At 42.3% G+C, this 22,694-nt stretch overlaps 1 protein-coding gene across 4 annotated transcripts in view; it reads right to left on the minus strand.

The window, feature by feature from the left end:
- ADAMTS3 (ADAM metallopeptidase with thrombospondin type 1 motif 3) overlaps positions 1-22,694 on the minus strand; it is an 85,190-nt gene that overhangs the window by 58,411 nt on the left and 4,085 nt on the right. Inside the window, exons 2-6 of one of the 4 annotated variants that reach the window (XM_027669665.1) lie at positions 21,414-21,564; positions 10,249-10,368; positions 9,850-10,027; positions 5,161-5,298; positions 3,527-3,787 (exon numbers count right to left, since the gene is read on the minus strand). In XM_027669665.1, coding sequence (XP_027525466.1) covers positions 3,527-3,536 — 10 coding nt within the window. In that variant the 5' untranslated portion in view covers positions 3,537-3,787; positions 5,161-5,298; positions 9,850-10,027; positions 10,249-10,368; positions 21,414-21,564. Of the gene's footprint in view, positions 1-3,526; positions 3,788-5,160; positions 6,142-7,017; positions 7,812-9,849; positions 10,028-10,248; positions 10,369-21,413; positions 21,565-22,694 lie in introns of those variants that run through there. The other 3 variants (XM_027669666.1, XM_027669668.1, XM_027669667.1) reach the window with 3 other exon arrangements.

Below are 22,694 nucleotides of genomic sequence, written 5' to 3' on the forward strand. Positions count from 1 at the left end.
CCCTGCACACCCATCTGCTGGGTGACCATGGACCTGCACAGCCCCAGTGCTCCCCGCAGGCTGATGACAGGGGCAGCCCCTGGCATGGCAGAATCACTGCCTTGGCCTGGAAGAGACCTTACACCTCCTGCAGTCCTGCCATGGCCAGGGACACCTCCCACAGACACAGGGATCCAAACTCCTCACCTCTAGGAGAGCTGTTCCTATGCTCTTAAGAACACCCTTGCAATACAGTGTTGTGTCTGTTACCTCCCCTCCTCCATTTCTGAACTTTCCCAAACGGGCTTAAGAAGTCCCCAAACTGGCTTAAAAAGTTTCTAAATGTTAAAGAAACCAAGATACACAACAGACAGGGCTGGGGGCCAGGGCAGATATTCTATTTTGTGGTCTGTCAAAGGCTTGACAGAATTGTAAGGGAGCAAAAATAAGGTGTTAAAATTAGATGCCTCATTATTTCTACTAAAAACCAAGAGCGAGTGCCACAGCTGTAACACATGTAAATTGAGGCAGTATTTGGAAGTCCAATTAAAGCCATTTCTCATCTCCACCAGCCCAGCTTGGCCCCATTATTATCAAAGAAATCACAGATTTCGTGTTTTATTTCAAGTCTGATATACATACATATGCATATATGTATTTACATATGCATGTACATATATATATCCGTTAAAAAATCTGTTAAGCATTTGCAATTCTAAAATCCCTCAGGCTTTCTGCATCTGTGCAGCTTTGGCTGAGGCACGAGACTGACAGCCACAAATATTTTATGAACCTGAGGTTGGGCCCTGAAGCAAAGAGGCACTGAAATCTGGAAGGCTTTGCACAGGGCCAAGGTTTGGAGCAGGAAGGCTGCAGCAGGACTTGGCAGGGATAATACTCTGGGGAGTAAAACGTGGCATTACCTATCTGGAGCACTGTGAGGTCTCACATCCTCTCGCACACAAAACAATTTCAAAGTAAGGTTTAATTGGAGCAAGAACTCAAACTGAGAAAGTTAAAGGACCAAGAGAAGTTTCTGATCAGGAGTTCTTGCAATGCTACTTAATACAGACTTTAAATATTAATTTTCTTGAGACAAGCCCCTTGTAAACTCACGTATAGTGTAACTTAAATATAACATCTAGGAATAATACCTATAGTCTAGACAAATCCCAGTCTTCACCAATCCCGCACACATATGTGGTTTAATGCTCAATTTTGCAGTGACATTTCCTGATATTTAGGAATAATGATAATTTACTGAGCTTCTGATCTGCTATGTGCATTTGATGATCTTTCTTACAAGTAGTCAGTTTGGAAAGCATTAATTCTGTTCTTTCTGCTGAAGTTTGGCTTTGGTGTAAAATCCTGCCTTCCTTTAATGACCTTGTGCCTCAGGTTCTCCTTTTCCATGGAGCCTGCCCCAAGGGGGGGATCCCCCAGGAGGCAGGGCTGGAGACCCAGATCCTACTCTGTGACACACCAGAACATGTGTCCAGGACCTGCTCAGGTTTCCAGCCTTAATAAAAAGTAAAATTTACAAGAATCAAATTTTATGTCTAAAATATTGCCGTTACAATGCAGAAACCCACCTCCTCTCCAGCTGCCCTCTGTGACAACTCCAGTCATGCTCCTAAAGCCTTTTTGGCTGAGATACCACAGTTAAATTAATTTTAACCTCATTTGCCACCCAGTGACTTGTCATTTCATTTCCAAACCTGCACAAGAATCTTTTTTTGGCATTATCTGTGTTAGAAGGGGATCCCAGTACCAAGGTGCCAGACAAGGATCACCAGACTGCATGTGAAACACAAGTACTCTGTAAATGACAATGCCTCCAGTTTCTCCTTCATGGTGCATTAAAACAGACTATTAAACCAAACAGACATAGTTAATTGTTTTAAAGCCACTATTAATCTAGCAGATTGTTACATGAAGAAATATAGTACACCTGTTATTTTTAACAAAGCAGCCTAAGATTTATGGTCAAGATTTAACCACAGGAAACCGGAGAGAAAAAAATGTGAGACACGAAAATTGCAGTTGTAAAATACATCGTGAAAAATAAAAAGGAAGGGAAAGAGGTAGTGGTTGTGAATTTTGTATAATAGGTACATGCCATAAAATTATTCCTGTTCTAAGGTAGCAAGTTTTGAAAAGATGTGTGCCAAATAAAATGCAAATAAACCCACCCTGAATCCTCAAAAGAAATGATAACCCTGTTCCATGTCTAGATTAATGGCTGGACTTGATGATCTTGAAGGTCTTCTCCAACCTTAACGATTCTGGGATTCTGTGTGCACCTCCTGCTGGCTTCACCAGCTCCACACTATTCCTTTGTAACTTAGCGAGTGCTTTGCTTTTAGTCACATTCTTATAGAAACTTTCGGAGAGGGGGATGACTGCAGGGAGAGAAAGTGAGTATTTTTTAAGTGATTCCATTTCTGTCCCTGCTTCACAAGTTTCCCTTTGGAGGGAGGGAGGTTGCCACTTCCAACACTCCCTTACCTCTCAAACATAATGAAAATCAGCGCTCCTGATGTGACTCCCTAAACTCAAAAAAGGCAAAAGCTGCACCACAGAAATTAAAAATGAAAAGTAAAAATCAGTAATATCCTGTTAAAAGTCAGTTCCCTCAGTGCCAATGGGAGTGGCTGATTCAGTTCCAGCTCGGAGCTCCCTGCTCCAAGGAGTTAGGATGTTACCTGGTTACCTCACAAAATTCATCACATCAGTAGTTTTTGTCACAGCAGTGTCTTTGATTCTATCCCAGAAAGCCATTCCATGACACAAGAACAAACCCAGCAGCTGGAGGAGGGCTGCCAGCAGTCCCGACGTAAATGTTTTAATAATGTTTTAATAACCACTGCCGCTGGATCCCAAGAGATAACGCTGTTCCTGGAAGCTGCCAGCAGCTCCAAGGGCACACTGATCAGGACCAGGGGAAGTTGCAGACTGCATCCCACCTAACCATAACCCTACACATCAGCTTTGCATTATTATTATATTAGTGTCTATGGAGAAAAGAGGCAAACAGTTGATGCTGCTATCTTTCCATTCAATGCATCTTGGCATCACAGGATGCAGGACCCCTGGCCCCCTTAGCCCTCCTGAAAATCCCAGCCAGGAGCTGTGTGCACAGCTCCTTCCAATCCACACACTTCCTGGGAAGGCATACAGGCGGGCAAGAATTAATACTTTGACTTGAACTTCCTGGGACGCTTTCAAATCACTTCCATTTCCAGAAGGAATTAAAACAGGTGCTTTGTCTCCACAAAGCAGCTTAAGCTAAAATCCTGATACCACTTGCTGCTCTCACATGGGGTCATGGTCATTAAATATTTAAGGCAAAACAACAGTAATTTGAGGCGAGAAAGCAGCAATGTTTAGCAGATAAACCCCTGCCTGTCCGGATTCCCCATCTCCGCTCGCTCTCCACGAGGATCCAGCTGCTTTAAGAGCTCAACACATCCACGAGGCACAACCCCAAATACTGTTTAAAAACCAGAAGCTTAAAAGAAAATGAGAACTGAGCTTCTGACCTTACCTAGGGTCATCTCACCACGTCACAGCCGGGGTTATTTCCAGGGCAGCATGTGAGGGCTTTCACTGCAGCTGCTTCAATAGGACTTGGCCTGGGGATTAATGGATGACTTTGGCTTCTCTTTCTTACCAGCCCTTACAATGCAGGAGAACACACAGAGGATTTCTTCTGCAGCAGTTGAGTAAAAAGACAAAAGTGAGCTAACCTCCTGACCTGCACAATAACCTCATGGAGGAATCCATTCAACAGAGCTGCTTGCTGTTCCTGGGAAAAGGAAGAGAAGAGGAAACAATACTTTGGATGCTGCTGAAGAGGGGAAACTACCACAGCGATACTTTTGCTCAACCTCTGGGCAACTTTTAACAAAAGTAGAAGGAGCAGGAACTTCCAATGCCAGGCACCAAAGAGGAGGGAGGGAAAGGGAGACCTCGAGCAGAAGGGACCATGACACGGATGCTCATGTTTGGTTTCAAGTATATAAATACATCTATAAATCCCAGTGGAGTTAAAGGAGGCTGCTCTGCCAGCTCCAATTCCAGCGTGTGACAGTCTGTCACCACACCTGGGCATCCTCCAGAGCTGTGCTATGGCACAGGGGCTGCAGCTCCAGAAACCCCCAGGACAGCATGGGATGGCCAGATATTCTGATCTGCATGAAAAAAAGGGATAATACTACACAGGATATTATTTTAGGATTTCATTCACATTCCAGACTGTTTGCAACAAATTGCAGGATAATACCTGAAAATTCACCTCAGGTTAGTGGTGTGGTTACACATAGGTAAGGGTGTACATGAAAAGATGTGGGGAAATATATATAAACATAGACTCTTCATTGCTTCCTGCTGCTTTTCTGTTGGTTAGTCAAGCTCATCAGTGTTTATGACATCAAACACAACAGACAAGCATATATTTATAGTCTGTTGTTACAAGGAGAAATGGTTAAAATCAATTTTAAAAGCTGAGCTTTGTTCCTATTGAAATTCCTAACTGCAGTATTTGTAACCTATATCCTATTTCTCCTCTCTTTTGAGGGTTTCAAAGTGCACTTTTGCATGATGACTGCATGGAGAAATGCTTAAAAATATAATTCTTTATTGATTTATTTGGTTTGCACACCTTTATCCAGACTGGAATGCTCAGTTTAAGCAGCCCTTGGTTCCAGGAGGTGCCCTACAGTGTTGTCTGTCCCACCAACACACAACACTTCATTCTGAAAACAATTAAAAATGGCAAAGCATCTGAAGACTAAGAAAACACTCGGGTTTCCTTATGTCCAGTAGAATTTCTAAAAGGATATCACACTATCAAGATCAGCATAATTAAGGGATTTCAATCTCTCCTCTTTCTATCTTTATTTCCCAAATGAAACCATAGTACATTTTGCAGAGTGTAACCAGTAATACCATTTTTCCTTCTCTTGAGCCTCAAGTTGTGTGCAAAGTCACACAACACGTGTCCTTTGTTGGAGCTCTGCTACCTCTGTGGCTTTACTGGATTCAGCTGAGTTCAGCCAGTGAATTCAGAAGTTGTGCAGGAACATGAACTGCCGTGAGCCCAGGAGTCCAAGCATTCTGCTGGATTTAGTGGACTTAAGAGTAGTAATGAAGGAAGTATAATTAAAGCATATTCCTTACCTTACAGTTCCAACTTATATTGAGAATCTTAGCTTCCCCTCAGCCTCCCAATCTGTGCAGCAGGTTCTGACTGCAGGACAAATTCAGGAGGTCCAAAACACAAGTGTAGCATTCAGCTTCAAATGGGAAGTTCATCCTCTGAGGAAATTCAAGCCAAATTTAAAATATCAGTAACTGCCACTGCCAACATCCCTCACCTGGCTTTCCCTTGTCAGAGCCTGAGCAAGAGTACCTTCAGTGAAAGTACTGAGCAATGTCCTCTAGTGAATAACCAAATAATTAGAATTTGTAAACTTGGATTCTTATTAGAAAAGAACTGCATCTTAAAGAAAAATGTGGTTTTTAATCTCAAAGGAAGAAGGGGCTTAGACCATCACTATTCAGTGTAAAACAAAATAAAGAAGCTCTCCTTTAATGATTCTCCCAGGGTGCTATACAGCATCACACATGATCCTTTTCCTAGTCTCTTAATTTGCTATTTGCTGCCTTGCTGCTTTGTGGAAGAGACACTTGATACCACAGTCTTTTCACAGGCTTCATTCTACACTCAACTAGAACTTGAATTCAGCACAGGAGAATGAGGGAATTCAAACCCTGGGCAAAGTGAGTGCCAGCTCAGTGCTCACTGATTCTGTATTCAAACTAGAAACCCTCCTTAATCCAGCCAGCTGTGGGACACGGGTGATCCCCTTCACTTCCTACTTACCCAAACCACTGATCAGGATCCATCAGTCAGTGGCTGAGCCCTTCAGTCTTGTTTATCCCCTTTAGGATATGGTGTTTCTAATTGCCCTACAAGACATACTGGCACAGTCTTCCCATTTTCCTTAATAAAAATCAAAAGACTTTCTGAACGTGAGGCTAACATGTTACAACGTATTTAAACCTTTTCCTTAAAATCTTCTGTGGAAAGCCTAAAAAGCAATCACATAGAATACTAAAATGTGACTAATCTCAGCACTTTTTGGTCAGTCTCAGTAATTTTTAGCTGGCTTTTTAAACCCTCTGGGCTGGCAGCAGCATGTTCTGGTAACACCACTTTTATCTTTTGCAGTACATTAACTCCTTGTCCTTTGCAGGTTTTACTGAATCTAACGCCTTAAAGACAAATAAAATAAAAAAGTGCATGATTTTATCTATTTTTCTTTACAAGTCTGTTAAGCTCTGTATTCCACATGATTTAAACAGCAAAACCACTCATCAGCTCAGGTCATTTAGAAGGTTTTTAAGTATTGGACCAAGTTTATAGGAAAGCTTTCCCACACTGAAATCTGGCTCTCACTCCGGAGGTCTGGATGATTTAAAGTTACCTTCCTGGGCCATCTGTGCCAGCAGTGAGCTGTCCCCTCTGAAAAGGGGCAGAGTGGAAAGAAATCAACAGTAACTCCTTAAAATCACCCTCAGTGGGAGGGGTGCCTGCCAGAGGTCAGGAATCCCAGCCCTGCTGCTACTGAAGCCCTTCATTTACTGTCCAGTGTTCCATGTGTGAAGTGATTGAGTGGTTGCTCTGTTCTGCCTTTCCAAAGCACTTTCTATATTTAACCCATCACTGTATAAAACACCTCGGTGTGCCTCAAGTATGGGAGGCAAATACAGTAGACAAATACATCTGAAGGGCTCAAAGAGAGCCCTGAGGACTGGAAAAAAAAGAAACCAGCATTGAAAATAACCTGAAATATTCTGGAGTGACAATCAGGTTTGTCCAATAAAATGTTTGTCTGTTTGCCCAAAATAGGGTCCAAAATAGCTGGAGGATAAGAGGTGCCTTTATAGTGAGTCACTGGAAGGAAAACTGAGTCCCTTTGGTGGGCCCAGCCCAAGGACAGAGGCTGTGAACCTGCCTGGGCTTTGACTTACCCCTCCTGATGGCTCCTGAGTGCTGACAGCACGGCAATGCTTTATTCCCATTTTCATTTATCCTGTAATACCATTCCCAGCCCTTCATCCGTGTCTTTTTTTCATCCAAGCTTTCACTGATGTGCTCCATCTGTGCTGGCCTGGGCTGAGACTGCCCACCTCGTGTGAGTCAGCAGCACAACACTTACTCAAGACTCCTTTGCCAAATATCAACATAGTTATTGACATTAATCCCACTCTACCTACACCAAAGCACTCCTGGTTTTTATACAGTGATACAGAAGAAGGAGACATCCCCAGTTAGCACAAACTGGTGTAGTTCCTTAGAAAACACTGGAATGCCACCGGGTAAGTACCTGACCTCACCAAAGGGTCGGGACATCCAAGGGATTACAGGATTTCAGCCTAAAATACAGATTAATAAAGGATATTTTTGCAGCAGGAAGAAACAAAAGGAAGAGGCACCAAGTGAAAAGAAGAAGTATGGTAGGAAAGAAGACTTTCTGGACAGTTAAAAAAGACAGAGCCCAAGCTAACAACTCTGGAAACCCTCCTGCTGGTCTGAAACTCCTTATCAAAGGACCCTTGGCCTTCTCAGTCTGGCTGATAAGCTGAGCAACCTTTCACTTATTATTTAAAAGCATCTCTTTTTAAAGTAAACACCTTTCCTGCCAGTGAGGATACAACCCAAGGTACATTATTTTCCATGGGGGAGGCTTTTTCTCCCATTAAAGGCATTCCCATACACCACTGTCAACACTGAAGTCTAAATTTAGTGGAAAAAGATCTTTGGTCTTACCCTCTCACTTCACAGATTTATCTAAGAATCAAGGGAGTGATGAACTGTCAGTACAGGCTAAATTTTCAAGTTTTTCATCTTCATGACTGCTACCATTTATTAGAAATCAGCATACAGGCCACTAAGACATCTTGAAAATGGATTAAGTTGAAGCCACATGATGGAAAAGTGCAAATAATTGTATTTTTTTGCTATTTTACTATATAAAGAAGACTTCTTTTATGACTGTGTGTACATACGTGCTTCCTTAATATGTTTGGGTTTTACTGTCCAATTTTAACAAAATTTGGCAAATGGTGGAGATCTCCAAGACAATCTCCTTGTCAAGGAGACTGTTCCTGCTAAATTTGCAGTCTAAGCAGTAAGGTGAAGGAGCCCAAGTGGTTTTAAAGACAAGCTGCAACATCAGCCTCAAAGGGAGAAAAGTCCTTCAAAACAGATCAAGGAAATACAGGAATTACCTCTTCTGTGATATAATTTAAGTATTTATACTTTATTGAAGGAATGCACAGAAACAGTTCCTAAATGAAAAACAGAAAGATTTGCTTTTGACTGCACAGGTACCTGTTGAAAATTAATTCTGGATTAAATGCCAAAAGTACTCAGTGTGATACAGAGAAACCAGATTACCCCTAAAATACTTGTCAGAACTTTTCCTTAGGGATCTATGAAGCCCTGTGCTACAGTAAAACACTTAAGCACATGAAGAACAGGAAACATCTATAATCCCATATAAGTGCTCTTATTTTTTTAGCTTCCTGAGTGCTTTGCCAGGGGATACATGTACATATCATTTGAATTCAAAGTGTAAAAGCAGGAAATGAGAAAAATTAATGATTTAACTGTTAACCATTTTTAAAGATTTTAAATTTTCCTAGGAATTAGCCTAGGAGCAAAAATATGGAAAAAATACCTATGAGAGTCTTACTGATTTTAAATCCTGAACTAGGGATTTCCTAATAATATTGAAGCTTCAAAAAATCCAGGCTTGGATATTTTTTTCAGTTTCGATACTGGTATAAAATCTTTTCTTGGAATTAAATCCTAATTTAGGATTGCCATCTAGCAAGAAGGAACTGAAACAAAATGAAATCTAAACCTGCATGTCCAGAAGTGACACATTTTAATATTCTGCTGCCTAAAGTTCTGAGAAAATATACAGCTACCTTCCCAGGAAATTGGTTTTCATCACTTCAGAATGAAGCTGGCTTGCTGTTCCTGCACCTGTACTCAGCACAATATGCTCTGCCTTTTCAAATAGGATACTCAAGGTATAATCCCACTGTTGGGTGCAGTCCAAGCTATGAAATTAGATTTACCACAAGATATTTGATGCCAAGACTGTGACATGAAAAGTCTGAGCTGAAAACACTGTTTTCTGCAAAGCAACTAATGGTTGTGAGTGAGGGAGTCTCAGTAGGTCCTACTTTTTGAAGATTAAACTTTTCCCATTTAAATAAACACAGGAAGATATTGGGCTGGTACTGTGTTAAAAAAAATAACCAAAGTCAGAGCTACCTTTATTAGGCAATATTCTTTATTTCTCACCAAGTAAAGATTATTTCAAGTACCTAATTTCAAACGGGGAGGTGATGCAGCTGCTTCTGCACGTTGGGGCTGTACAGGCACTCAGTTATCAGGGCACACACAGCCATAGGTAGGCTGGAACACTGCCAGTACAGCAGCAGACTGGCTGGAATCAGTTTGGAATTAGATAGGCATAGCTGTCTAGAACTGGAAGAAGCCAACAGAGGACAAAGAAATATCTTGCTGAAGTGTTAAGAATCTTGTACCTCAGGTTACTTATTTCTGTGAATGAAGCAAAAACCTTGCAGTCAGAGGGCTGGTTCCCTTCTCACTGGTGTAGTCCCAAATCAATAACTCCCTCCCTCCCTGCTCCTCACTCTCACCTTCTTCCTACTTTGCTCAGCATCCAGAGTGTTCCAAGGGTGACCTGCTGATGTGCTCCCCACACCACAGAGTGGGAAAGCACAAAGTGTCTGGATGGACAAGTGAGACACTGAGACTCTTACCTGCTGCCTGGCTCCTTTCTGTGGGTGACCTTGCTGCTGCAGCCCATGCCAGCTGCACCACAGAGCCATTTCTTTGGAATTCACCATTCCCAACACAGTGGGAGCCACTGCTTGGCAGCACTTCTGCACCTCTTGACTCACACAATGCTCTTGGCTCATTTCATGTCCTTTCCTTGAGCTACACAGAAAAGAAACAAACTGCTGAACACTGAAATCAGCTTTAAAAAATGTCACTCAGTGATGTAATCTGTGAATTCTGTGTTCTAGGAAGAGGAAACATGCTTGCTTCCAGACACATAAAAGCTCCAGCACATATAGCACAAGACAGAAAACCAACTCATCCTCATCAGAAATCTACTTTAACATCTCAGACATACTTGAAGTGACATTTAACCTCACCTGAGAAAGGTAATAGGTGATTCTCCATCCTCAAAATCAGCACTGAGGTGAAAGCTGCAAGCCCAGATGGTGCCTCTGCTGTGCAAGGTGCTGGACGAAAACACAGGACAAGAGACAACCCTGCAGAGTTTAAAGGCAGAAGACACGAAAAGAAAATGGAATTAAAGGTGCACAGGGTTTAAGTGTCCTCCAGTGCCGGGCAGTTTGCCAGTTGCTGTTCCCTTTTTTTTTTTAAGAGAACACTCACTGGGAGTTCATGTGCACAGGCTGCTGAATAAAAGCAAATGCCATCCAGGTCACTTCGAGTTCCAGGAACACGGAGGCAGCTCATTTGTCTGCAGCTACAGACAATGGATTGGCAGTGCAGGTCTGGGAAGAACTGAGGTGTCACCAGTACAAGCAGCACCGGGTGACAGCTCACATTTATGCAGCATCACAGCACCTAAAGAAAAGTGACCCTGAGGAGGTCACTCCAATTCTCTGAGGGATTTAATACCCGTGGAAAGTCAGAGTGAAGGAACTGCTGCCCCATCCTTGTGATGTTAGAGCTCTGACTGCCAGCAGGGATAAGGGGAACAGTGCCATGGGGGCTGTCACTGCACAACTGTGTAGGAAAACAGCCTCTTCCCAACTGAAACGACTGGAGGAAATTTCTTTTAAAACTTCCACCTACTTCTTTGAGGAAGAGGCCTTCAAATGGAACCTTTTTTTTTAATGGGGCAGGAAACACCCCTTGATGCTTTTATAATTAAAGCAGGCAATGTAGAGATAGTTTACACAAAGCCACTGTGTTATTTGGGAACATTTACCTCAAACCTCGGGCCAGGAACAGTGGGGAGACTACAATCAAAATGACAAATCTGAGTGCTTTGGACCTTCATTTCCATGCTTTCCATCCTCTGAATGGCTCACACAAACTGAAACCACCCGGCATTTCATGCAGCACATTTGACTTAACAATGAGGGTACTGCCTCGGGCACCTTCGGGGTGCTGGGAATGACATGGATTTGCATTTGCAAAGGCCCTTTTTACTCCCTCCCCATACTTTAGCTTCCTTATCATCCCACCCTGCTCTCCTGGCCACCCCATCACGAGGCACAGGATAAAGCATGTGCACAGGTTGACCAAAACAGACAGCAAACGCTGCTCCCAAAGCCTCCAGCTCATCCTGACAAATCCAGATGTTGCTGTCGGAGCTGAGCCTCGCTGCACACACCAGCTCTCTGGTACTGCTTTGACTGTGGTTACCGCTTGGAACTGGGAAGAGGATCACTCCCAGGAATGCAGCTTAAACGAAGCCTCTGCATTTTTAAGGGGATGCTCTGTTTGGAAAGCAAAGCTTCAGGAAACAAGGCAAGGCACAGCCCGGAGAAGCACTCCTCCGACGGCGGCACGGCTCAGACTGCAGCAGGAAGGAGCAGCACGGCTGAGAACAGCCAAAACAGAGACAATGCGAAACCTCTCCGGGCTGTTTGACATTGTGGGCTGGTCCTGGAGCCAGCGAATAAACCCAGGGGCTGGGAATGCATTATCCAAACCCTGACCCCGGCCAGATATAATTATTTGAACAATGCAAATTGGAAAAAGATTTCATCTCAGATAGTTCTGCCTGAGATGGAGATTCATAGTTCATTACGTATTTATAATGAGAGGACTTTGCTTTCTCAAAGGCACCATAATTATCAGCTTCAAGCAGCTTTTGCATTGCAAAATGCTGCTATTTAACCTACTTGGCAGCTGCCGCATTCAAACAGCCAGCTAAAGACATTATTACATTTATCTGCACCTTTGCTCCTCCTTGTACATCGCTTGATTCCATCCCTTTCAGAGACACCGTTTTTTAGGACAGCATTTCCCGCATGAAATAGAATTGAAGAAACCCCTTATAGTTTCATAAATAAATAAATAAATAACTTCTGTGTAAAACAGCAGTTACAGAAAATGCAACAGACACATTTTGCTGGAAAGGTCAGTCTCAGGGGAAAAATCAGTAATAATTTACTATAGCATAGCTACTGGGCAGGAATAATATTGTTTATTAGCAAAAATTATATGGCAAAAGAAATGTAACTAAGCGAGTATCCTACAAAAAAGGTCTCCTACGTGATCCCAGATTCAAACACAACTTCTAGCTAATACATAAAAAGTTTAAAGTAGCTGCCAGTATTGTTTTCTTCAGGAAGGAGCGAGTATCCAAATATTCTCAGTTGGCATGGGTGGAATTCAAGAGAACCTGCACTGACTTATGCCTTTGGAGGAGGTGGGTGTTCCCTGAAGGCTCCAGCAACTCAGAGGCGAAAATCAGTTCTAAGATGAGCCCTTTGCAAATTGCTACCCAGGAGAAAACACAAAGAGGCAGCAAGGAAGAAGGATATTCTGCAAAGAACGAGCTAATCAAGAAGTAAAACTAATTTAGAGAATAAGAAATGGGGCTTCCACGTCAAATCTGGAATTGAAAAATTGCTCTATCCTGAAATCCTACATGGAAAGTCGCTTGAACTTGGAAGTGGGTGCCTGGTTTCAAAAGGATTAGTTACCTTTCCAGCTTTTATATCCAGCTCTTTATAGGTCTCGGGATCACAGTAACTCACCAGCTGGATGCCATCAGCATGTGCAGTACGTAAAACAGCATAAACCAGAGAGGCAAAAACCTACCTCATTTTGCAAGGGAGGAGGTGCCAGAAGACTTACACATATGGCTGGGGCCAGGGTTTCAGGGCACCATTCCAGGCAGTTCCGACCCCAAATGAGCACTGCCAGTAACACATCACCATTTCAAACTGCTTATCAGCGCCAGAAAAGCCAAGTAAGAACCGGAGATTAAGTTTACGGTTCATATTGTGACAATACCTTCTAATTCTGAGGGGGAAGCAAAAGCAAAGAGCAGCTGAGAATGGCAGGTTTCAGCAAGAGGAAGAAAGGGACTGGCCTGATTTACAGCTGTGTGACTTATGGCCACATCTGGCAGTGTAAGGCCAGGGAATTTTATGGGGAAGGAAACACCCCTTGATGCTTTTATAATTAGAGCAGACAATGTAGAGATAGTTTACACAAAGTGACTTCTTCTTTGGGAACATTTACCTGAAACCTTGGGCCAGGAACAGTGGGGAGACTACATTCAAAATGACAAATCTGAGTGCTTTGGACCTTCATTTCCATGTGTTTCACGCTCCTGAGTGGCTCACAGCAGAGACTAGAAATGGGGTTTAATTCCCACTGCTCATCTGTATAAAATTATTACAGGGAGAAAAGTAGGTCCTTTCTGTACACAACAATAATGAGAAATCTTACCTAAAAACATCTTACACGTGCTCAGCAAAGCCAAAGCTGTTTCTGCTGCTACTTAAGCATTTTGTTTCAATGATACTCTGAATATAGAGCTGGCAGAAACAGCACTTGGCTGCTCTCTGTCCTGGCTACAAGGCACAGGGAAGCCACACAGACATTGGTCCTTAAATTTTGGCAGGTTTTGGGAAAAAATCCAGATCCACTGAAGCAGTTTGAGCTGTTAGACAGAATTCATGCTTCTAATTAGGATAATTCACTCTAATAGGCCTCCGAAGGCTTTCCAGTTTTGGCAAACATCTTTTAATGAGGCTCAAGTTGGATCCGTATGTCTTATATATTACAATATTTTAAATAAACACTCCATGCAGAAATGTTCCTGATCTTCAGAAAAAATGAGTTAGAACAACAAGCTGGAAAACCGGTACTAATACAAAGAAAAAGGGCACAACTTCAGATGAAGAAGGAGAAGTGTTGTCCTAAGGAAGATTCCTTTTCCATCCTGGCAAAGCACCATCCGTTTCAGCTGGATGTTCCTACTGGAATGGCAGGGAGCTGTGCTGCAATGATACAACTGTGGATTTTACTCTGGATGTATTAAGAATAATTCCTTACCCTGTGACCTATGCAGAAAATCTGTATAACTGCTCCCACACAGAAGGTTCCATCAGCTCAAGGAAAGCAAAGGAAAGCTGCAAATTTCAGAGCTGAAACTACAGCACTAATAATTCTTCTGGTATGAACACCTGAATCTTCCTACTTCCCCAGGAAGAGAGTATAAGCAGAGAACAGGGAAAACAGAAATACCAAAGCAGAGAGTGAAATATGAAAAAGGCTGAGATACTTCCTTGGAAGGTGAGGACCTAAATGCAAAATGGAGAGTCCATAGACAAAGAAAGTTAAGAGAGGGACAGCTAGCATTTCCCAAAGTTCTCCTACTGAAATGATGTAAAAGCGAATATATTCAAATGTCTGAACAGCCCCTAGGGCTGGGATTTTCTTAACTCTGACTTCATTTCCCTTAAACAGAGATATAATCTCAGCAACTTCACACCAAGAGAAAACAGAGGTGGCAGAACCAACTTAAGTGCTCCTGTACCATGATGAAGACTCTGAAATAGGGGATCCTTCTCTCAGGGTATACATAGGGCAATATCAAACTTCTGGAAGGTTGGACTAGGAATGGTAAGGGTAGACTTTCTCACTCTCATTAAACTGGAGAAGGTTTGCTCTTGGAAACATTAGGTTGTATTTAGGTTGTATTTATCCAGAGTAAACGAACCAGTGAGTGCAAAATTCATACCTGACACACACTGACAGATCCATCTCATGGCCTCAATCCAGCAAACTTCAGTAAGTTCTGAATTTTTTTCAAATCCATTGACCTCCTCCACGTCCACTGAGCTCCATTTTACCACATAAGCATTGCCAAAGGAGCGTTCCAAAGCAGGCAGCCCAATCAATGCACATTGCACTGGAGACTGAGGTGGGGCAGAGCTGCTGAGGCAGCTGTGCTGCTCCTGCCTCTTCCTTTACAGCAGACAGTCATTGATTTCCTCTCCTTTCTGGTGCCAGCAATGTTTGTTTTTCTTAGGTTAGTCATCTCAAAGAAAAGTCACCTTTCCCTGTCCTATCCCCCCCCAATCAAGTCAGAACAAAGGGAATCAGTGACAGTCCCAAAATTATCTTCCCGAGAAAGGCACAAAGCATAAAATGGATGGTTTATGCTGTTTTCTGGACACAAGACAGTCCCTCTGCACAGAGCCTAGAGTGATGCCAAGAGCTGCCTCCCTTTGCAAGGACTGAGGATGGAAAGGGATACTGTCCCACATGTGACATAAGTATTCTGCAACATAACATGGAAAGGGACTTCTGTCCCAAGGGAACATATCCCTATGGCTCTCCTAAAAGCCTCACATATCCCACACATTAACTCCCATCTCACTATTAACACAAAATCACTTTTATTCAACAATTTGTATCCCTGATCAACACAAACTCAGAACTGGCCAAGCTGACTCACAGAACTGATTTTCCTCATCCTCTGCTCATGTTGGCTGCTGGTGAAATGGAGCAAAGGCAGCACCCACCCTTCATCCAGACACCGAACCAGTCACTGAGACATTCCCTTCAGAGGAGAGTGAACTGTCCCCCACATGGCAGTGGTGCAGACATGGTCAGCAACCACCCAAACATTCCCTGAGAAACCCCAGCCTCAGCGTTTCCTTTCATTACACCATGCTGAGGTCAGCTCCCCAACATCCCACAGATGTTTAGTCAGCATCTGTTCAAAGCCCCCTGCACTCTCTCAGGTATGTCTTTGTTCTCATCACCTGTGAGAGGATGAAAGGATCAAAAAGGGAGCATTCATCACTTTATATCTAATCACTTGCATCCCGTTCATTTACCCTTCCCACAGTAGGCAGGTAAACTGGAGCTTTATCCTTTCCTTCACTCCTCTCCCTCAGTGTTTGAATCCTGCAGCACAGGAAAACAGAACAGCAGTAGCCTCTTCAGGTTTCACTGGTTTTTTGATTTTCTGACTCATTTTGTCACTCTTACACCCCTTGGCCATGCTTTGGGACTGAATTTTGACTTTGGCTGCAGCAATCACCAGAGCCTGGGTGGGCTGAGCATCAGAGCTCGGCCAGGGATAGAGACAGGCAAATATTATCTCTCTATTAATATGTTAATGACTCCTGATTGCTGTGAGCACTAAATGATTTCCCTCCCAGTCTGAGAGGTGGAACAGAACAGGACACCTCCATTTGCCACACAATAATGCTGTCATCGGCCTGAAATTTGGGCTGCTTCTGAGAGGAGTTATTGCTCTGTGAAAATGAAGCACACTGCTGCTGCTATCTATTAATTATCACCAGTTGGTTTCTGGAAAAACACCATGCTATAAATACAGCTCAGAAGGTGGTTTGCTGAGGTTTCCCTTTAGAATCCATCCATTTAATCAAGTCACAGCCAGAAGGATGAAGAAGAGCCTGTGGGGAGCTGATCATCCGAGACAGTGCCAAGATCTTCATCAGTTGCAGCAGTTTAAAATTACAACTTTCCAATTTCAAGGAAGGCTTTAGGACACTCTGAGAAGTAGTGCTCCTTACTGGAATTCTTCTTCCCAAGAGGCTAATGCCTGCCTGGCACTCTTTTTTCATGCCACTGCTGGCTTTTAGCAGGTTTAATCCTGCTCCTGTGGAAACCAGGGCAAAACTCTGAAGGAATTCTAACGCTAAAGACAGAGATAAACCAAGAAGTAACAATAAACAACTACTGTGCTGAGCATTTAAAAAAAAAAAAAGAGAGAGATTACTCACAGACTTATTCTGAGGTAAGAGATGAAGCTTGTTATAGGTTTGTAAGATTGTTCACCACCTGCATCAGCTGAGCTAAGGAACACTGTTTATCCTTTATGGACTTAGTTAAAATAATTATACTGATTGATTTTTAAACCCTTTTTCTAATAAATGGACTAATTCCGTTACAATGCACTTCAGCTTTTATTATGATGATGCAAAATGCCCTCTTTTTGCCATTTGGAAAGAATTAAGACTAGGTAATGCATTTAATTACAGTAAAAACAAAAAAATATATTAGGAGAAAGAGCAAAACAAGCCACGTGGATACATGCAGCAGTTTTCTTGACAACTTGGGGGAATTCTCTTAAAATTGATAACTGATCACACACTGTCTGTCTGTGCTGCCTTTCAACAAAGTTAAGCACATTTTAGCACAAATGCTCTGGTCTGCAGTGACCTGCTGGGATACAAATCAAACCTTGGGCTGCTGGCTACCGGCCAGGTAAATTCAAACTATGTGACAAGGCCCCTTATACTTTTTATTGCTTCTTTTAAATCCCAGGTTTCTTTAAGAGAAAATCCTTTGCACATCTCCTAAGTACAGTTTGCCTTAGTATAAGAAATGTGCTGTGACAATAAGCTGGTCTAAATCAAGACAAATTCAGTGATTTAATGAGTGATGCTAATATATATTATTTGTCTCATGATTTCTACCATTTGAGATGAAATGGGTCATTGTGCCCTTGTTTTAGGTCTTTCATATTCTCATTTTTACAACAAGGTAAGAGCCCAATATTTCCCATCCTGCCATTATGTGTTTTAACGTGGCATTCCTCCAGCATTTTCCACTTTGCCTGTGACAAGGCCATGACTGAACTAACCCCACGGCAGAGAGTGAAAGCATTACTGCTAAAATACACCCTGACTTCAGCACAGGCTGACATTCCGCATGGATGCTTGGAAGAAATCACTCTTGGCAGCTCCTGTAGTACTTGGTGCTGTTCCCACACCCCCATTCCTGGGCTGATGTAATTAGAGGGCATGCAACTGGCTTAAGCTCCTACAAGCGAGTGCAAATGCTTTATTTAAAGACCAGCCTTGGACTCTTAAAAAAAAAAAATTAATTACAAAAGCGTTTTACCTTGACTTTCACCTGGACTGACTGTGGCAGTGTGAAACTGGAATTAGCATTTCTCACTGCAGCTCATTTGTTCTCTGTGTGTACCTACAGTCAGATATTTCCCTCATCTATAGGAGGAACAAACGTCAAGGAGTCCAATTCCTATGATCCTGTTAGGGTCAGTCAGCTGCCACTTCCTCAGAAGTCTTTCCAAGGAATGAGAGGGCACAGACAAGGCAGGGGTAAAGCAGGAATATGACCCTCCAGGAGAAGATTTCTTTGCAAGAGCCAGGCTGCTCCAAAGATTCTGCAGAAATCTCTACTGAGAGCTGGAATGAGCTTGGAAGATCTCACAATTTCTAGGGCTGCTACTGGGACAGGAGGAATACAGGATGTCAGGAGTTTTATCCCACAAAACAGGAGCCAGAACTGCCTGACTCATCACAAAACAGGCTTTACCATAGAAATTATAAACCCATGAGTAAGTGAGGAGAACTTTTCTGGGAGTCTGCATTTCTTCCCATCCAGCCAGACAGCTGAGCTAGGACTTCCAGAGAAATATTGAAATTACCTTCACCACACACAGAGAAGACAATACTTCTCTGATTCTTACAGTAACATATGCAAGGGTGATTACTGGATCTTTTAACTCCAGGCTCTCAAACTCTGACCCGCTTCAGGTGGATTTTTAAGAAGTAGTAGCTTTTCATCTCATCCCAATCACAGCCTTATGCTGATTCCAATCCCTATTTATGCTTATAAACACCATCTCTTGAGGCAGCAGCCTGAAGATCTTTACGTGATAAAGTCGCCTTCCTTTGCAAAGTTTCTGTTTTTCACCAGTTCTGCAGATCCCTTGCTGCTACTTCTAGATTTGGTTTTGATTTTAAAAGAATATGGAAATGTACATGGAGTAAAACTGCATTATTAAGGACTTCATGGCTTTTACAAAATCCCTCTGTTTCTGAATTAGCATTATAGAAACAAAGACAAAAGAGTTTATTAAAAAAACCTCATAATTTTAGTAATTATTGGCTTTTGATATCTCTTTTCCAAAAAACTCTTTGTTTCATTGGCCACCATTAAAATGTCTGCCCTTAAGGATTCTTCCTTAAAGTTGGACATGGGGTGAGGAGCTGCTTCAAAACTCCTCATAAGATTGGAAAGAAATTCCTAAAATTAATTATATTATACTATATATCACCTTCCTTTCATTCTCACTGTCAAGTAACATATGTTGAAAACTCAGAATGAAGTAAAAGCATTCAAGGCCCATCCAGGTAAAGTGTTTTATAAGATATGAATGAACAAAAACCAAACTGGCTGAGCAAGAATGAGATTTCCCAAGTGCCCAGAGTCAGCTTACCACTGATCCCACTGACTCCAACTACAGAAACATGAGGCTGAGGGGGAATGCTTTGGAAATTCTACCACAACATGCAAATTTTGTATGAGAAACATATAATGGACCTCCATCAAAACCAGGATGAAGGAATGCATTCTGCATTTCAAGGCCTGAAGGAAAGAGCTTTTATAGGCTGAAAAGAAAGGAACAGAAAGTAAATTTGGCTAGCTAAATTGGAGAGAGGGGTGGATTTTTGTTTGTTTGTAATTGGCATAATTTTTAAATGAAGGAATCTGGAGAATATTAACAGTTATGCCTAAATCTGTGCTGAAAATATTTTTTGTCATTTTAGAGCCAAAAATAGCCTCTTGCCAAAACCTGTAAAATGCTTTTGAAACAAGGAAAAGAACAAAAAAAAAAGCACCTTCCAAATGGAATTCTCAAGTCTCATGGGCAGGCAATCATCAGCTCCAATTAGTCCCTGGCAGGGGAGCCTGAGCAAGAGTGATAGACTCAGTGCATCCAAAAATGTTTAGTCTAGACTAAACCACACTGGAATCCTCCGCAGACCAGACCTCAGCCCTCTGGATCCCTGACAGCCATCTCTACTGGCCACAAACAACAACACAGCCTGGATCCTATTCCAGGCTTCCCTCCCACCTCTCCTTATCTAGCCCAAGTGCTGTTCCCCCTCCCAAACCCACAGGGGCTCAGGTAAAAAGCTGTTGACTGCTGCAAGTATCTGAAGGCTGGTTAATGAACGTAGGTAATGCTCCCCTGTGCCCCCAGTCATCTGTACAGTGAGCATGTGAGCCAAACCCAAAATAATAAACCCAGAGAAACACGTTCATCTGCCTGACAGCAGCCAGAAGCCACTGTTGCCAAAGAGAAAAGAGTCTGGAGCTGCTCTTTCTAAAACGTTGTCAGCGCAATTAAATCTGAAATATGCTCTGAAAATGTGGAATGTGGCCCATCTGTCCCAGCTCCTCGTGTGTATTTAATGATCAGGGAGCGGGCTGGAATAGGAACTCGGTGTTTCATCGCCCAGCCCAGCTTCCCTGCACAGAGGATGCAGCCACTAGTTAAGAATTCCCTCCTTTCCCAAACTCAATCCTAAATGGCATCTCCAACACAAAAGGAAGTCACCAGCTTTGTCACCAGCCCATCACCACAACCACCAGCCCATCAGCACAAGTAAGACTGCAGTATTATTTTTCTTTCTTTATTCTATAAACTGGCCACTGGCATTAGCAGAGATAATCTGGTACTTCCCTGGAATCCATGGAGCTACACCCATTCCTCTAGCAAAGTAGAAAAGTGACAGACATTTAGATCAATCTGTAGACTGAGCCACAGGAACTGAGGGGGCTGAGACCTGACCTGCCTGCCCAGAGGGCAGCTGTTACATCCAGCTCTCATCCATAATTGTCCAGGACTCAGAATCCTATTTTTCCACCGAATTCCAACAAGAGCTCAGCCTGCTAAATAATGCCAGGCTGGCATTTTACACATCAGCAGGCCGATGCACTTAACAAAACCCTCAGAACCTTCTTGTAAAAGGTGTAAGAAAGAATACACAAGGGTCACACAAATTTACAACAACTGTCACTCAAACTTGTGACAAACAGGCTGGCACCTTTGATAGAGTAGGATTAGATCACGACTGAGGATTTGGGAATAAAGAAAAAGGTAGTTAAAATAATGTTCACTGGATTCACATGATTCATTGCAGTTACACCACACCATGAATTTAATCTGTGACGATTTCACAAGATTACACATGAAAGAAGTTAGATAATTATATAGATACTATATATAAATTGTATAGAAATATATAAACCCCCATAATATGTAGATAATAAATCAAACAAATAATATACATAAAATATTTATATTTGCTTTTATGCTGTATCTTTCCTATGCTTTGCCTCAAGCCAATGTTTGCCCACTTAATGTGACCCTTATGAAAAGTTCAATACCTGTATGTGCATTCCAAGCTTTTCAAATCAAAAGACTTTGATGAGTGATAAATTTTGCTGGGAAAACAAGCCCTGACTCCCATTTCAGCACATCATGGACACATTTATTTCACTTACTGGATGCGCTTACCTGCTTCCATTAAAAGGTGTCCCCAGGTGGACCGGGAATTGTAGTTAATCGAGGAGCCACCTCTAAACACAGTATCACTGAAGCCACCCATTACCATGCCTTGTGTAGCCAGAACAGATGTTTAATGGGATTCTCCTGGGATTTAAGAGTCCTTTCAGTAAAAAAAAAAAGCAGTACATCTTGAAGCAATCAGGTAAAGGATTGTAATTCTAATTTAAAGATAACCATTGGCAAATTAAGTCTATCAGTTAAACAAACTTTCCTAAGGAAACAATGCCTAGTTTTCTTAGGCTTTACAGGTTTATCCTCTTGCTTCAGGCCAGAACAGCTTCCATAGGCTGCTGCTCTCTCATTTTTGAGATAGACTCTGCCTTTTTTTTTGTACTGCTGCTCTGCCCTGGCCTCTGCTCACACCTACACCCCCCCATTACCTGCAGAGACTATCTTGTACCTTACAGCTCTAGAAATAATGCAGCTTCAGAGGGACCTTTGGAGCCTGCTCCATAAACACTGAATTTAGCCTTATTCAGCATTATTCCTGTATGAACTTAAAAAGAGAGATAAAAGAGGTCTCACTGAATGGAAATTCTCCAAGCTCTCTCCAACAGAACCCACTCTGAGGATGTACACAAAGTTCAAATGAATTAAGACCAGAGTTCATGTTCTCCTGAAAAGCCAAACCAAAATGACAGAAAGCCCCTTTGAAGACTGAAGGAATGTAGGAAACCAGAAAGGCTACTCCTTTTATGCTTCCAAGGCTGTCAAAACCAGGAGTTGTGAGAAATCTTGTTCACCAGCAATTTCCAGCATGATTTCTCACTGAATAAATTTAATCCAGAGGCAGTTCCTAAATTATAGCTTGATAAAATATCTGTAACAAATATAAAAATAGCTTAAAATCTGCCATAAGCTTTAGAATTACATTTTCCATGGAGCAGCTGGAATGTCCGGGGCAACGTGGATAAGCTTTCTTGTGGAGTGTCTATAAAGTGGATTAAAGATTGGCCACACATCCTTCAGCCAAGTTTTGGGATTTGCTGGATCTCTGCAGTAACATCAGGAATGACACGTCATGTTGCCAAAATCCAGAGTAATACAGGAGAAGGGATAGGGCCTTAGTAGTTTCTGTTTGAACCCCTGTAAATAACAGTTTCCTTTTCATGCAGAGGGAACTTTAGGAATGGAAGAGGAGAAAACAGAGGTTTTCTCTATAATCCTGGCAGAGCTGTGGTCCTGCTCAGGCTCAGACCTACCACATCCCCAGCCTACCTACATTCAGAA

This window comes from Corapipo altera, unplaced genomic scaffold (assembly GCF_003945725.1).
Source record: "Corapipo altera isolate COAL_440 unplaced genomic scaffold, ASM394572v1 258, whole genome shotgun sequence".
Classification (NCBI taxonomy): domain Eukaryota; kingdom Metazoa; phylum Chordata; class Aves; order Passeriformes; family Pipridae; genus Corapipo; species Corapipo altera.